The following is a 15,515-nucleotide window of genomic DNA, read 5'->3' as shown; positions in this document are numbered from 1 at the left end:
TTTTTTTTTTGAGGTAGTCTCATTATGTAGCTTTGACTGACCTTGAACTCACTCAGTAGATCAGGCTGGCCATGAACTCACAGAAATCTGACCAGCTCTGCCTCCCGAGTGCTGGGACCAAAAGTGTGTATCACCATGAAAAATCTAATAAATATTTTCCTGTAACTAGGGTTTATATAAGTAATAAATTTCATTTCAAAATATATATGTCTATCTATTAATATTTTGAAAATAATCATGGACTTTCTTTCCAGTGATATGGTGTGCTTTTGACTTTGTTTCAGATGGCAGAACAGACCCGATCTTGGATGATGTTGGTGAAGCCTTCCAACTTATGGGGGTTAATCTGCATGAACTAGAAGACTATATTCATAATATTGAACCTGTCACTTTCCCACATCAAATTCCTTCATTTCCTGTCAGCAAGAACAATGTCCTTCAGTTTCCTCAGCCTGGAAGTAAAGATGCAGAGGAAAGAAAAGACTACATCCCGGATTACCTGCCACCCATCGTGTCTTCTCAAGAAGGTTTGTGCTGTCTTATCCTCTGTGTCAGTGACTGATTTGATTGGGCTTTCATCTTTGTAGCTTTCTACAGTCTGCCAACACACACATTCTAGAAGTGCAGCCTCAGTGTTTTAAAGTGATTTACAAATGATTCTCACCCTTTGGCAGACATGCTTGTGGCTGGTATTATCAGGGGAGTCATGGTGTGACCAAGGTTCTTAGTGATGAGGTTTTTATCTCCTCTGTGGCTGTGGATAGGAGAGAACAGAATGTGACCGTGCAGAATCTTCTCAGTACACGGACTGTATGAGGACGAGATAGTGAGTTAGAAGACCTTGGCAGCAAAGAGAAACCTTAGGCATCTTTTCCCCTCCCGCTGTGTGATCTTTGAGGACTGAATGCCACCACTGAATACATGGAGATAATGAATGCATTGTGAACATTCACTGATTTGAGGCCTACCTTTGTGGGTTTTTTTTTGGGGGGGGAGACGAGGGCGGGGTGAGTAGAAATAATTTCCTCTTGGCCATTTAGAACTTTCGATTATAAAGAGGACGGAGATCTAGCTCAGTTGTAGAGAACTTTCTGGCTGTGTAGGAAGCCTTGAATTCATCCCCAAGCACTGTACAGAACGGGGCCTGATGGCTCACGCCTGCAATGCCAGTACTTGGGAGGCAGAAGAAGAAGAGTCAGAAATTCAAGGTCATCCGAGGTTACATGGTGAGTTGAGGCCAGCCTCAGCTACATGAGCCCTTGTCTCAAAGAAAGAAAAGAAAGAAGGCAGCTGGTCAGGTAACTGGCTGGAAGGGAGGCTGGTTGGTTTACTGGGTAAGTGGATTCACAAAGACGGAGAATGACTGGCATGTGCTAAGGCTCCGGGACGAAAGGAGTCGGGATTTTTGTTTGTGAGATCAGAGTTTGAGTTTGAGAAGACAACACATTTTAGAGGTTGATGGTGGTAATGGTTATAGAACAGTGTGGATATACTTGGTACCACAGAACTGTACCACTGAAATAGTTAAAATGGCCTGTGCATGGTATCACATAGTGTTTGTATTTTGTGAATGGCTGATTTCAAGCCTTGTCTCCAGTGTGTGTGTCAGTATTGTCCTCTTTGTTTTGTATTGTTTTGGTTTTGCTTTTGTTTATCGAGACACAGTCTAACTATGTAGTTCTGGGTGTCCTGGAGCTTACTATGTAGACCAGGCTGGCCTTGAACTCCCTCCTCTGCCTTCCTGAGTACTAGGATTAAAGGCATTGGCCATCATGCCTGGGTGATGTGACATTTGCATATTCCACATGTATTTCATCCCCTCTTAAATAGACACTGGTTGTTTTTACCATTTGCTTCTTGTGAGTAAGGCCGTTATGGCTGCAGTTCTCCTGGGCGTATAGCAGAAGTGGACATGCTGTGTTAGGATGAAGTAGAAGACGCGGAAACTTGTTTGTTTGAGTGTTGAGCCTTGAACTCAGGGCTTTGCACATGCTCCTCTACTGAGCAGCACATCCACCTGTAAAGTTTTATCTTATTAATTTGTTCATTTGTGTGTGTGCACTGAGAGTGCCATAGCACATATGTAGAGGTCAGAATTGGTTCTTTCCTTCAGTTATGTGGGCCCTGGGGATCAAGCCAGGTCATCAGGCTTAGCAACAAGCTCCCTTACCTGCTGAGCAGTGTCCCGTACCCCAGTGTACATCTACTTTTTGAGGAACTATGCCAATATTTTCCAAAGCAGCTGCCATCATCCAACCAGGATTGCCAACAGCTGCCATTTCTTGCAGTTCATTTTGTATAATCTCTTGTTCCCCTAGCTTTTGAAGCATTACTTGCTTGTTCCATGGACGAGCCTTAAACTTGGAGTAGGCCGTGTTAGAGTTCATGTGGCCATGCTGCCTATCTGAAACCTGGATCAACACTGGGCCTGAGTTGTAGAGCTTTCTCATGGGTTGATAGATTGCTGTCAAACCCTGGCTCTAGTGTGCAGGGTATTCCACTGAGAAGTGCTGGTGCTGTAGTGCATCATTCTGAAAACAAAGCCCCATTCATCTTGGCAGTAGCCATGGTGGACACAGAAGGTGCTTACTGTAAGCTTTCTTTACTTTTCTTGGGAGGAGGCGATGTTTGTGAATATGGTTAGAACTGGGGTGAGGCCATGTGCATGCCGGTGGGATCCAGAGGAAGATGTCAGCTGCTCTACTCCTCAGTGTCTGCCTTATTGTTCCCTCAGTGAGATGTGACTTTGCACTGATCCTGGAGCTTGCAGGTTTTTTGACTGGGCTGTCTGGTCAGTGGGTTTTTCTGAAATCCATAGTACTGGGGCCACACCCAGCTTTTTATAGGGTCAGGATATCCAAGTTAGGTCCTCATGTCTAGCAAGCATGCCTACCCACTGAGCCATCTGTCTCCCTTCACTGCAACTTTTCAAAAGTTAACATTCTCTGCTCTGAGCCCTTTAAGAGATAGACTGTAGCGAGGCATGGTGGTGCACACCTTTAATCCCAGCACTTGGGAGGCAGAGGCAGGCGGATCGCTGTGAGTTCAAGGCCAGCCTGGTCTACAAAGCGAGTCCAGGGCAGCCAAGATAACACAGAGAAACCTCGTCTGAAAAAAACTGAAAAAGAGAGGGGGTGGAAGGGAGAGACTGTGCTCAATAGCTTAGCACTTTCCTTAAGATCTTGTGGAGTAATGCTGAAGCCAGGAGTTAGTGACCCAGAGCTGAGAATGGTACTTCAAACAGTTCACACCACTGGTGGATTTTCGTAAATGGAGTTGAGCATCATTTGTACAGTTGTTCGTGCCCAATAGAAATCCCTGCTATCTCTCTTTTGCTCTCTGGGCCTACTGCTGTTATTATCAGACTGTGGAGCCTAGGATGAACCTCAGCCATTGCCAGCTTCCCTTAGTAACTGCTAAGCGTTCTGCTCATCACCGCCTTTGCTTCATCTGTATTTACAACCTTTATTTACTGTTGGGGAAATCTTACTTAAATGCAGTTCTCTTTAAACCCTTTATTGTTTAATAATAATTTTTTTTTTTAGCTTAGAAACCTATTTTTGTTATATCTGCTTTAAACAGAAATTATTTACTTTTAAAATATGACGAGTGTATTTAAAACCAATATTAACAAAGGATTTGGGGGTGGGGCAGTGGCCAGGTAGTAATTGGATTGACTAGAAGACTATTATCTTCTTTAGTCAGGCTGTGTCAGGTGGTCCTGGAATTTCTTTCTTGTTGGTCTCGATAGATGTGGTTCCTTATACGTTAAGATATTTTTGTGAAGATAGGACTAAGAATATATGATATATTCTATTAGACTGTGAAAATTAATCCTTGTATGTCTGTGAACTTTTTATTTATTTATTAATTTATTAGTACACAAAAATTGTAATTGTATCCTAAAAACATGAATGAAGATCAAATGGTGAGAGGAAACGAGGCATTAAAAAAAGAAACTAAAGGAGCCGGGCGTGGTGGCCCACGCCTTTAATCCCAGCACTCAGGAGGCAGAGGCAGGTGGATTGCTGTGAGTTCAAGGCCAGCCTGGTCTACAAAAAGAGTCCAGGACAGCCAAGGCTACACAGAGAAACCCTGTCTCAAAAAACCAAATACCAACCAACCAACCAAACAAACAAAACTAAAAAAATGATAATAATATATCAGTAGTTTTTAAAATGATGCAGTCGTGAGTTTTATATTAGTAAGATAGAAGCCAAATTAACAACTGGACTTAAGAGTACTGTCATGTGTATGGCATGTCACTGAGCTAGCCTAGCCTTTCCCCTACCCCCTCCCCAGCCATTTCTTTGTTTGGGGGGTTTTGCTTATTTTCTTTGAGGTAGGGTTCTCACACTATAGCACAAGTGAATATGGACTTCACTGTGTAGCCCAGGCTGGCTTCAAACTAATGACAGCTCTCTCCGGTGCTGGGTTAACAGGTGGCTTTTCTAGGTCAAAAACTTTAGCCCATATTCATTGTACCTTTTAAAGCTTTCTAAATTGAGCTGTTTTGCAGTTTTCTTGTCTACTATGTTCTAGACCACCTACTTAATAGTTAAGTTGCTTAATAATTTGGGAAGGGTTCTTTTTAAGAATTGGACTTACCAGTATGAGACTGAGGGTGGAGCATAGGGATTAGAACATCCTCCGCCCTTCCCAGCCCTGCTTGGACCCAGGAATCCTGGCTTTGTTTTCCTTTATTTTAATTTGCTCTAATAAAATTCTTATAAAGTTATGGTTATCATACTTAAATGTTGCCAAATAAGTGTAGTTAAAATATCAGCTTTAGCCGGGCGTGGTGGCGCACACCTATAATCCCAGCACTTGGGAGGCAGAGGCAGGTGGATCGCTGTGAGTTCGAGGCCAGCCTGGTCTACAAAGCGGGTCCAGGACAGCCAAGGCTACACAGAGAAACCCTGTCTCGAAAAACAAAACAACAACAACAAAATCAGCTTTATAGTAAGTAGTGAAAGTACATGAGAAAAAAAGAAGCATTGGGGTTTCTTCTCTGGATTATTTAAGACAAAATAATACCACTTCAAAAATTTTCAGCATTAGAAACCATAAACATAGCCATGCATGGTGGCACACACCTTTAGTCTCAGCCCTTGGAAAGCAGAGGCCAACAGCTCTTTTGAGTTCAAAGTCAGCCTGATCTACAATGCTAGTTCCAGGACAGCCAAGGAGGGCTACACAGAAAAATTCTGTCTCTGGGGGATTGAGGGCGGGGGGAGAAAAAAGAAAAGAGAAGAAAACAAAATGCAATAAACCATAAGTATTTAAAAGAGAAACCACTACATATATCTTTTTTATGTGTATTGCTGCCTGTATGACTATTTACCACATACATACCTGGTCCCTATAGAGGCCATCAAATTTCCTAGAATTAGAGATATAAGCCACTATGTGGGTGCTGCAAATTGAAGATCAGCTAGTGGTCTTAACTTTTGAGCCATGCCACAGCCCCATATGTTCTTACTTATTTGAGATGGGGGTTCTCTCTTCATTGCCTAGGCTGGTCTTGAACTATGGGTCTAAGTGACTCTCTCACTAAAAGTTTACCAGAGTCGCCTTCTCTCACATCATCGCCAACACTTATGCATTGTCTGTCTGATGGTAGCCTTTTTAACCAGTGTGAGATAATGCCGTGGGTTCAGTTTATATTCCCCTAAAGACTAGTGATGTTACACATATTAAAATGTGTTGGCCGTCCATGTGTCTTCTTAGAAATGCCCATTGCAGTCATATAGATATCTCCAGTTCAAGATCAGGACTGTAGGGATTTTGCTTTCTGTGTTATATCAGTATTTGTTTTATCTATAGTAACAGTTCCAGTTCTCAGAGATAATGAAGATCATATCAATATAAAACTCTAGAATTGTTCAATTTCTTATCTCAGAGTGGACATCTTATTGATTCTGTCATACATGATTACTAAAGCAAGTGGAAGTGTTTTGTATTGTTTTGCTTGCATACACTGTCTTACCCAGGCTTTGAGAAAGCTATGCCATGTATACAGTGCTAGGTAGGTAGCTGCTTTCTTGTATTTTACCACCTTGTAGCCAGGCTTTGAGTCCTTTTTCTTTTCTTTCTTTTTTAAAGTGTGTTTCTCTCAACTTTTGATTCTTGAGGTATTCTTTTTGGTATTTAATCAACTTTTGCTTAAAAAATTTACAAGTGTGGTTATAGATTGCTCGTTTGACCTGTCATGGAGGTACCTTTCAATGAACATATTGTAACATGAATGTATTATAAATTAAAATGCATTTATAGGTAAATCCACGGAGCTCCTGGAGAGAATTCCATTTATCCAGTTACCTGAGAGTGGGGCTTCTTAACCTTTCCCAGCATCTGAAGAAAGTATTGAAAGCTTAAACCTCAAAGTACGATGCGTCCTTTGATGTCATCATGAGTTCTAAAAATCCTAAGCTGAACCATATTTAGACAAGGTTGTATAGGTGTCAGTGCCCTAAGAAGTTGAAGGGAGTTTCTCCAGCGTCACAGTGCGCCCTCTTGTGTTGCTTCTGTGTAATGCTCCAAAATACTGTAACTTTCCATCCCTGGTTCCTGACCGTTTTTCCTCAGGTTAGCTTTCTTAGGGCTCTCGAAAGATTGGTTTCTATGTATTACTTTAAATTATAATTTGGAGCCGGGCGTGGTGGCGCACGCCTTTAATCCCAGCACTCGGGAGGCAGAGGCAGGTGGATCGCTGTGAGTTCGAGGCCAGCCTGGTCTACAAAGTGAGTCCAGGATGACCAAGGCTACACAGAGAAACCCTGTCTCGAAAAACCAAAAATAAATAAATAAATAAATAAATAAATAAATAAATAAATAAATTATAATTTGGACTCTGAGGGAAAGCAGATTATGTGCTCAATCTATAAGTATCAGTGGTTTTTAACTTGTACAGTAAGGATGAAGAGTATGAATAGATTTTTAAAAAGTGTGTTGGGTAGGAGTGTTCAGTTGGCAGATGCTGGTACGGCTGAGGGGGAGGACTCCAGAGGTGCCGTCCCATATAGACCTCATAGACCTCCTTGCAGCCATCAGGAGAATGATCACAGGAAGGATCACAGTTGGGCGTGTTTGATGGGTAAGATTTGGTAACAGAGTTGTTTGAGAGAATTCAGTACACAGAAAAGCCAAAGTTTCACAATTGGGAGACTGTATGTGTGGGCAAATATGTAACTATTCAGACCCAAAAGAAACTGCCCAGATGTTGAGTTAAAGTTTACAGTAAGGGAATATTCCAGCACACCTTTTATGCTATTAAAAAAAAAAAAAAAAGAGGGGTCAAGAAATCAGACAGCGTTCAAGACTACCCAGTAAGGCAAGGACCTTGGGGTACTGTCCCAGGCAGACAGTGTTGTTAAGAGCAGCAGATGTCCTTGCTGTACTGCGAGTGGATGGAGATCTGGCCTGCGGACTGTCTTTCATGGGCCAGACATTCACCCTGACTCCATTAGGGACAGAGGCTCCCTCACTTATCCTGTGATTTGATGGAAGCATTTAAAGATGGCTCAGCTTGGGCCGGGCGTGGTGGCGCACGCCTTTAATCCCAGCACTCGGGAGACAGAGACAGGTGGATCACTGTAAGTTCGAGGTCAGCCTGGTCTACAAAGCAAGTCAAGGACAGCCAAGGCTACACAGAAAAACCCTGTCTCCAAAAAAAAAAAAAAAAAAGATGGCCCAGCTTTCACTGTAGGCTAGTGAGCTCATATTCTCTCAGTTGCTTATTTGATTTAAGTTTTTTGAGGTAGGATCTGGCTGTATAACCCAGAATAGCCTGAGCTTGCGTCTTTCTGCCTCTGTCTCATGAGGACTAGGACACAGGCATATGCCACTGTGCCTGGCTCTTTTAGTTCTTAAGCAGAAATTGCTGAAACTCTGAAGTCAGTTCTGCCCAGGAGAAAATCAGCATTGCCTTTGAGCTTGTGCGGTTAGGGTTGTAAGTTCTCCAGCTGCGTTTGCACCTGGTGCCGTGTGGCTTTGCTGCACTGATTGATAGCTTGGCATTTACTGCAACAGCACAGTGCACAACCGTTGTTATTCCTCTCTCAAATAGGATAGACCTGGTAAGTAAAATAATTATGACTGAAGAGGCAAACTTATTTGATCTGATAAAATGTAGAATAATTACTTCCTTGAGATTATACTTGAATGACACAGGTTTTCTTACTTTAGGTCTTACATGTGTTTTTGTGAAAACAGGCTCACATCTACCATTATTTTCCCTTAATATCTATACTAGGTAGAATGACTGACATAACACTTGGCTTCAAAACTACAGTGTAGTGAATATGACTGTAATGACATCTCCCTTCTGTCTTGCTCATTCACTCTATGACAAATTTCCTTGTGTTGCTAATTAACTTTTGGTAATTGGTGCACTGTACATTGCAGGGCCCTGTATGTAATGTGTACACTTCCCTCATCTCATCAGGCTTGGTTTCAACTAACAGTTTTTAATAAGATGCTATATGGTGAAGACATAACGCTTAGATGTACATGATATTGCTGGTAGCATTCGTAGTCCTGTTCTCACTGGAGATGCAGTGCTCTGCAGTGTAGTAGGGAAACCAGTCCTGTTTTAATGCAGAGGTGGCTGGAATTCAGTGGGTGGCACCCTTTCCTTTTTTGTTACTATCAGTGAGCATCCAATCAAATGCCAGTGAGTAAAAACAGCTCCACAACTTGTTTTAGACCTTTTCATTTCCCTTTTCCCACTTAGCTTTGTGGAGTTTTGCTGGATGAGCGCATGTAAATCTGTCGGACATGCGTCTGCCCTAAGGAAACATCTGCATCTAGGAGAGAATATGTCCGTGCAGCCGCATGTCATTCTTCCAGAAGCCAAGCTTCCTTTCCAGAGTTTGCAACTATGACCCATTGTCATCGTCTTTTCCTAACATGCTTGTTTTGTAAACGGTATCCCCAGAGTCCCATCAGAAGACACATTAGCAATTACGTCCTTTCTGCCATATTTATAGCAGATCCCTGTCTTCCTGCTTTGTGGAAAGAGTATATGGGTGACGGAAATAGTGTAACTCTTCCTGTCTTGGGCTTTTATTATGTATTACGGTGTTGACTTGTTCCCATGTATTTTTTTCTTCTTTGTACTTTTTGAGCAGTGCACCCTAATTTACTCAGCTGTTTCTTCTACTGGATATTTTCCTTATTTTGAGATGTTACAGCAAAGCTCCCCGTTCACATTTTTCTTTCATATTACTTCCTTCTGACAAATTCTCAGAGGTTTTTGGGTCAAAGGTTTATGGTTTTGTTTTGTTTTGTTTTGTTTTGACATATCTTACATACTGGTTTCCAAAAGAATTATGTCATCTTACAAAGCCACAATGAGTATGTGATTGGACTGCATTCCAATGAGCTCACTAAATGAATTTCAAGCTCCCCCTGCGCCAGTAGCCTAGTTAAACACTTTTTGGGACAGGGTCATTTATTTTTCAAGCTTTTACATAGAATTCTGGCCATGAAGTGATTTTGATGTTCTCAGGGTCTCTTTGCATTTCTGTAAGTGTGCCTACTGAGGTGTGTGCAGCAGCCATTTTAGAGCAGCTTAACACATAGGATTTTACATACTGAACTTTCCGTGTGATTGAGTCACACTTACTCTGTGCTGGCTATCTACTATGTTCTCTTTGTTGTACAGTTGGGAGGCCTAGTTTAATAGTAAATGCATAAAGTGGACTGAAGTGCTCTGGCTTGAGTGGGTCAGTTAGTCATGATTGGTTGTGCAGACGTAAGAGAGTTTGAGATATGTAGCGTTAAGGAGTTATGCAAGTTTGCTGGGTAGCTTTGTCTGGACTGCTTATCCAGTAACTGTTTGTGCATATAAACCTACAGAAATTAGACTTAGAATTAAAGTCAGATTTAAAGGATGACTTTGAACTCCTGCTTCTACCTCTCAAGTTTTGGGTTTCTAGGTCAGGCTCCCTTCACCCAACTTTCATAGTTCTTTTATTATTATCATTAAGCATAACCTACATAAACATGATCTTTGACACACTGTTAGGGTCCATGAATTCCAGTTTTTTCTTTTTTTTTTGAGTTTCATCTTGAGCAGTATTACTGTTCGTAAGGATTAGAAATTTATGGTTTGTATTATTCCTTAGAGGTCATAAAAGAACATAGAAAAAGACTACTTCTTGTGGCTTTTGTAACTTGAAGGCAGTATGAGATTTGGGAGATTATAGTTTCCTGAATATTCACATATTTTCTATTATTTTTATAAAATATTGCTTATCAAATACTTCCAAGTATGCCTTAAATTGCAAAATATCAATAAAGTGGAAAGTTAATTAAGTTATTTAAGATGAACCAATAGTGAAGTAAATTGTTATTCTCTATTTTGGATCTGAGACTATTGTTTTTAAAGAGTGTGTTTGAAAAGGAGAGAGAATGGACATGATAGCGTAATGCTGTTGCCTGTAGTCTTAGTGTGGTGTAGATAGCGTGATGCTGTTGCCTGTAGTCTTAGTGTGGTGTAGATAGCGTGATGCTGTTGCCTGTAGTCTTAGTGTAGTGTAGATAGCGTGATGGTGTTGCCTGTAGTCTTAGTGTGATGAGGTTACGTGATGGTGTTGCCTGTAGTCTTAGTGTGGTGTAGATTGCGTGATGGTGTTGCCTGTAATCTTAGTTAGTGTAGTTGGTGTACATAGTAAATTCCAGGCTGGCCAGGGCCACAGAGAGATACTTTGTTTCAGATACAAAACAGAAGGCAAAAATAGACTAGAAAATCATTCGTCTATTTTTCTTTTGTTCAGTATAGCTGAAATGTCTAAATATTTTATTTTTCCATGTGTAATAAAAAGTATAAAAGTAATGTGTTTTATAGTTATTAGAAAAAAATCAAAATAAGGATCTGGAGAGATGACTCAGCAGTCTTCTTTCAGAGATCAGCTCAGTCTTCTGTAACTACAGGGTATCTGAAGCCGTCTTCTGCCCCTAGGACACATGGGCTTATGTGTGCACACCCACATAGATGCACATACACATAATAAAAGGTAAAACAAAATTTTTTCAAAAACAAAAGAAAAAAATTAAACTAAAAGCAGACACAGTGTTTGACATTTAATGATGATGATGGTGGACGTGGCATTGCAGATGATAGCATCCCACGGGAATTTTGGTTTTTATTTGTAGAAACATACAACTATAGTTTCTTTTACATTCAAGAAAGGTTTTATCATACTAGAAGAATCTTGGGACAAAACTTAAATTTTCATTCTTTGAAAAAATATATAAACAGCATTAAAATATTTTACACAGTATTATAAACATTACGTAGTAGTGGTTAATACATTTTACAGTAAAACTTAATATTTGGTTAATTAAAAAAGAAAGGTTTTGTGTGTGTGCATGCTCAGTACACCCTGAGGCCTGCAGAGGGCTCTGGCTCCCCTGGAGCTGAAGTTACAGTCCAGTGTGAGCTGCCTTTTTTTGTTTTGTTTTGTTTTTGATTTTTTGAGACAGGGTCTCTCTATCTTATCTTGACTGCCCTGGGCTCACTTTGTAGACCAGGCTGGCCTTGAACTCACAGAGATCCAACTGCCTCTGCCTCCTGAGTGCTGGGATTAAAGGTGTGTGTTACCACGCCCAGCTCTTGTGAGCTGCCTTATGCAGGTGATGAGAGCTGAGCAGTGGTCCCCTGAAGAGCAGCAGCCACTTTCAATCGCTGAGCAGCTCTCTCCGGCTTTGCAGTAAAATTCTAATAAAATTGTTTTCAGTCTCCTCTATGCACACTTCTGTAAGTTATACAGAAAATCAGTTTACAAACCCAAAGATTGCGTTGGGTCCATTTGCTAAATGGTAAGGGCTGTGTTTCCTAACACAGCCAAGGGTGAAAGTGAGAAAAGCCATACTTGTCAGATCCAATGGCATTATTCCATTTTCACACCTCTCTTCAGCGCGCAGCCCTAATTGTGTCTGACAGACACAATTGGGAATAGTTAGAAAAAAATGGTAGCTGTGGACCAGTCACCAGCGGAGTGAAAGCTCAGGAAGTCCCAGCACCGTGGTAAAGGAGAAAAGCTCATTTCTCATTTCCTTTCATGCACAGTGTGCTCAGATTAACTTTAAAGGAGCATGAGAGGTAGGTCACAAGATTTTGTCTACAATTGATATTACCTGTGTGTGGAGCCCATCTCAGCAGGCAGCCAGTCATCAGCTAACAAGCCCTGCAGGCTCCTTGACGACTGCCAGATATCCTGTTGCAAATTAAATATGAAACAGGGATGGACTTAGTTTCCCATTTAAAGGATTTCTTAAAGTTCAGCTTCAAATGAAGTTGTTGGTGCATGCATTTTTATTAAAGCTGGCATTGTTGAGAAGGGAGGAATAACTGACTGTCTCTGTGGTGTGATAGAAAATGCTGTGTGAAAATGAACGCCATCCAGTGCTGTGACTCTCCATGCCTATGTGGTGCATGCAGTAACTGCGTATAAACATCACTGGGGCCCAGTGCTGTGACTCTCCATGCCTATGTGGTGCATGCAGTAATGCGTATAAACATCACTGGGGCAGCAAGCCCACACAAGTACAGCCTCTTAGTGAACTTGCAATGTTCAGGCTTCCCACAAATGCTTCATGACAGAGTTCTTTGGAAGCTTTTCTTTTTCAGGTTTGTCTTTCTATGTTTTAGAGTTACAAGAAGTAAAACATGGTGACATAGATTACACCTTGAGGGACAAGAGGCCAGATTCTGGATTTGAAGAAATCTGAGGATTTCTGCGTACTCACCCTTTATTTACTTATTGTATTTGTAGTTACTTTTTCCCATTTAAAAATTCAGTAAAACTCACCCTCTTTATACAGTATAGGGAGACTTTCTTGAACCTGCTACTGCAATTGGATTGTACAAAAGGCTGCTTGCATGCAGGGCCATGCTCTACCACTGAGCTGGATTTCCAGCCCTCCCCCCACCCCTGCAAGTATATGAGTGTGGGCACACCATGCCAAGACATGTATATCAAGGTCAGAACACAGCCTTGGGGGGCAGTTCTTACTTTCTTCCTGTTTGAGCCGCGGTCTCTTACTGTTCCCGGCTGGGAATGACCGGCCTGCCCCAGACCTTCTCCTGCCTGTCTTTCACCCTGTAGCACTGCAATTAGATGCCAACACCACATACCCAGCTTTTACTTGGGTTCTGGGGTTCTAACTCGGGTCCCCATGCTTGTGTGGCAAGCTCTTTACCCACTGAGCTGTCTGCCCAGTTGTATTTTATTTTGAGATAGGCTCTTGCTAACTTGCCAAGGCTGGCCTTGACCTCACTCTGTAGCTCATGCAGGTCTTAAATTTATAGCCCCCCGCTGCATAGTCTCCTGAGTAACTAGGACTACTGACCTCTTGCCACCAGGCTTGGTCACACAACTAATTTCTTCGTAATAGCCATGTGAAGTAAATGTTACCACGCCTGTCATAATGAGGGTTAATTGTCAGCTTTACAGTATCTGGAATCCCCTAACAGGGCCTTTGGGTATGTACACGGAAGATCATCACCTTGCCTGTAGTAATTGATGTTGGAGGGGTCCTCTTAATGGTACATAGGAACTGTTTCTTGGACTGGGTCTGGCACTGACAGACACGGAGGGAGGGAACTGAGCAAACACTGGGGTCTTCTTGGCTGGATGCAATGTGGCCCGCTCCCCCAGATGTCTGCTACTCTGGGCTGTAGCTTGTGCTCTGAGCTACAGTGATCTGCCTACCTCTGCCTTCCGAGTGCTGGGAGTAAAGGCGTGCGCCACTATGCCTGGCTCCTTTTAGTTTCTTTTATCTGAGTATGTATTACAGCATCTGCAAAAGAAACTGCAGCAGTTTTTATTTAATTGGTAAGCAAAATGAGGTGTGGAATGAACAACTTTTAAGATCGTATTGTAGTAACTAGGGGAATCTGAGATTTGAGTTGAAGCAGTTTAACTGTAAATGAGTTTTTTTTTTTTTTTTCTCAATTACTGGCCCATTTTTGTAGTTAGAATCTGTTTCTGTTATGTTATTTCATGAATAAAGTGTATGGAATGGACAGGGTCTAAAGGTTAAGATCCATTGAAGGAGCACTCCAGGGAGGCAGCTGTGAGATCAAGGTCAGCCTGGTCTACAAAGGGAATCCAGGACAGCCAAAGCTACATAGAGAGACCCTGTCTTGAAAAACAAAACAAAAATCCTTTGCGGGAACAGTTACAGGCTTCACTTTAAATGTAGAACCCCATTGCTTCTTGATAGCACCCCTCTAGCTAGCTCAGGGTAAGTTGTTCAGTCATCAGGACACTCAGTGTTTTTCTGCCTGTGGAGATGTTTGTGTGTATCAAAGATGCAAAGCTTCTGGTTGATTTTTCTGGAGTGAGGATGAGCTACCCTCACTTTGTTCTGGTACTGGTGGAAAACGCCTTCTGACAGTTTGTGGGAGGCAAAATCCACGGCACACAGAAAGCTAAGTGTGATGTTAACACACCAGCCTTACAGTACATTTTATAATATTTAGAGATAAAAGCTTAACTATTAATTCCCAGTTTCCCCAGACTTCTATGTCAGTGTTAGTGGGCTCAGCGTCTTAGGGTACTTTGCCTGTGTTCATCCTGTAGTAGGCTGTGCTTGGAATGTGCCTCTCTTCCCCACAAAAATAGATTTGTGGGTTGGAAGCTCGGTTCCCAGTGTGGTGATCTGGGATCTTAAGAGATGGGGGCTGGCGAGAGGTCCTTAGATCATTTAGGGTACTGCCGTCAGGGTAGATTACATTAGCTCTCCTGAGAACCAGGGTTCTTTTGAGAGAGTTGTTAGGAATGAGGCTGGCTGCTGAATCCTACTCCGACTTCCTATTTCAAGATGTAATGTCTTTTCTGGGCTTAGTGTCCCACATCTCTATCCCACCATCCAGGAGGGTGAGGCAGAAGCAGCGTGGTTTTGAGGCCGGCCTAGGCTACAAAGTGAGGTGTTATCTCAGAACATAAAGATGACAGCTTCCTTCCACATGCACTCCTGCGTTGTGACATCAGCTGCTAGTAGGCTCCGTGTCTGCAAGCAGAGTCAGAGCAAGTGTCCCCCAGCCCTCCTCCACCCCATGCCTTAGCTGCATTGTGAACTCACTCAGCCTTTGCTTTTCATCGGGTGGGTTGCGCTTCTAGAGACAGGGTTTCTCTGTTTAACAGAGCCCTGGCTGTCCTGGACTCACTGTGGACCAGGCTGGATCACAGACACTCTGTAGATCACGGCGATCTGCCTGTCTCTGCCTCCTGAGTGCCAGGATTAAAGGCGTGCACCACCACGCCCAGCAAGCCCTTTTCTTTATAAAGCCATTCTGTGTGGAATATTTTGTTGTAAGATCAAAGAAGAGTTGCTTATTATCTTTCCTGGGTTCATACAGCATGTTTGTTTTTTTCCTCTGACTTTATGTATTATGCGCTACTACAAACAGATAAAAGTATTTTATATAGAAACAGGAAAATTCTTTTATGTTTACACTTTCATGGGTGGAACAAACAGGAAATAAGCATATAACATAAATC

General features: G+C 42.1%; 1 protein-coding gene across 1 annotated transcript in view; it reads left to right on the top strand.

The window, feature by feature from the left end:
* Taf3 (TATA-box binding protein associated factor 3) overlaps positions 1-15,515 on the top strand; it is a 148,520-nt gene that overhangs the window by 6,270 nt on the left and 126,735 nt on the right. The window contains exon 2 of the mRNA XM_051151387.1: positions 285-527. Coding sequence (XP_051007344.1) covers positions 285-527 — 243 coding nt within the window. The remainder of the gene's footprint in view (positions 1-284; positions 528-15,515) is intronic.

Source organism: Acomys russatus, chromosome 9 (genome assembly GCF_903995435.1).
Source record: "Acomys russatus chromosome 9, mAcoRus1.1, whole genome shotgun sequence".
Classification (NCBI taxonomy): domain Eukaryota; kingdom Metazoa; phylum Chordata; class Mammalia; order Rodentia; family Muridae; genus Acomys; species Acomys russatus.
This window is presented reverse-complemented; position numbering and strand designations above follow the sequence as displayed.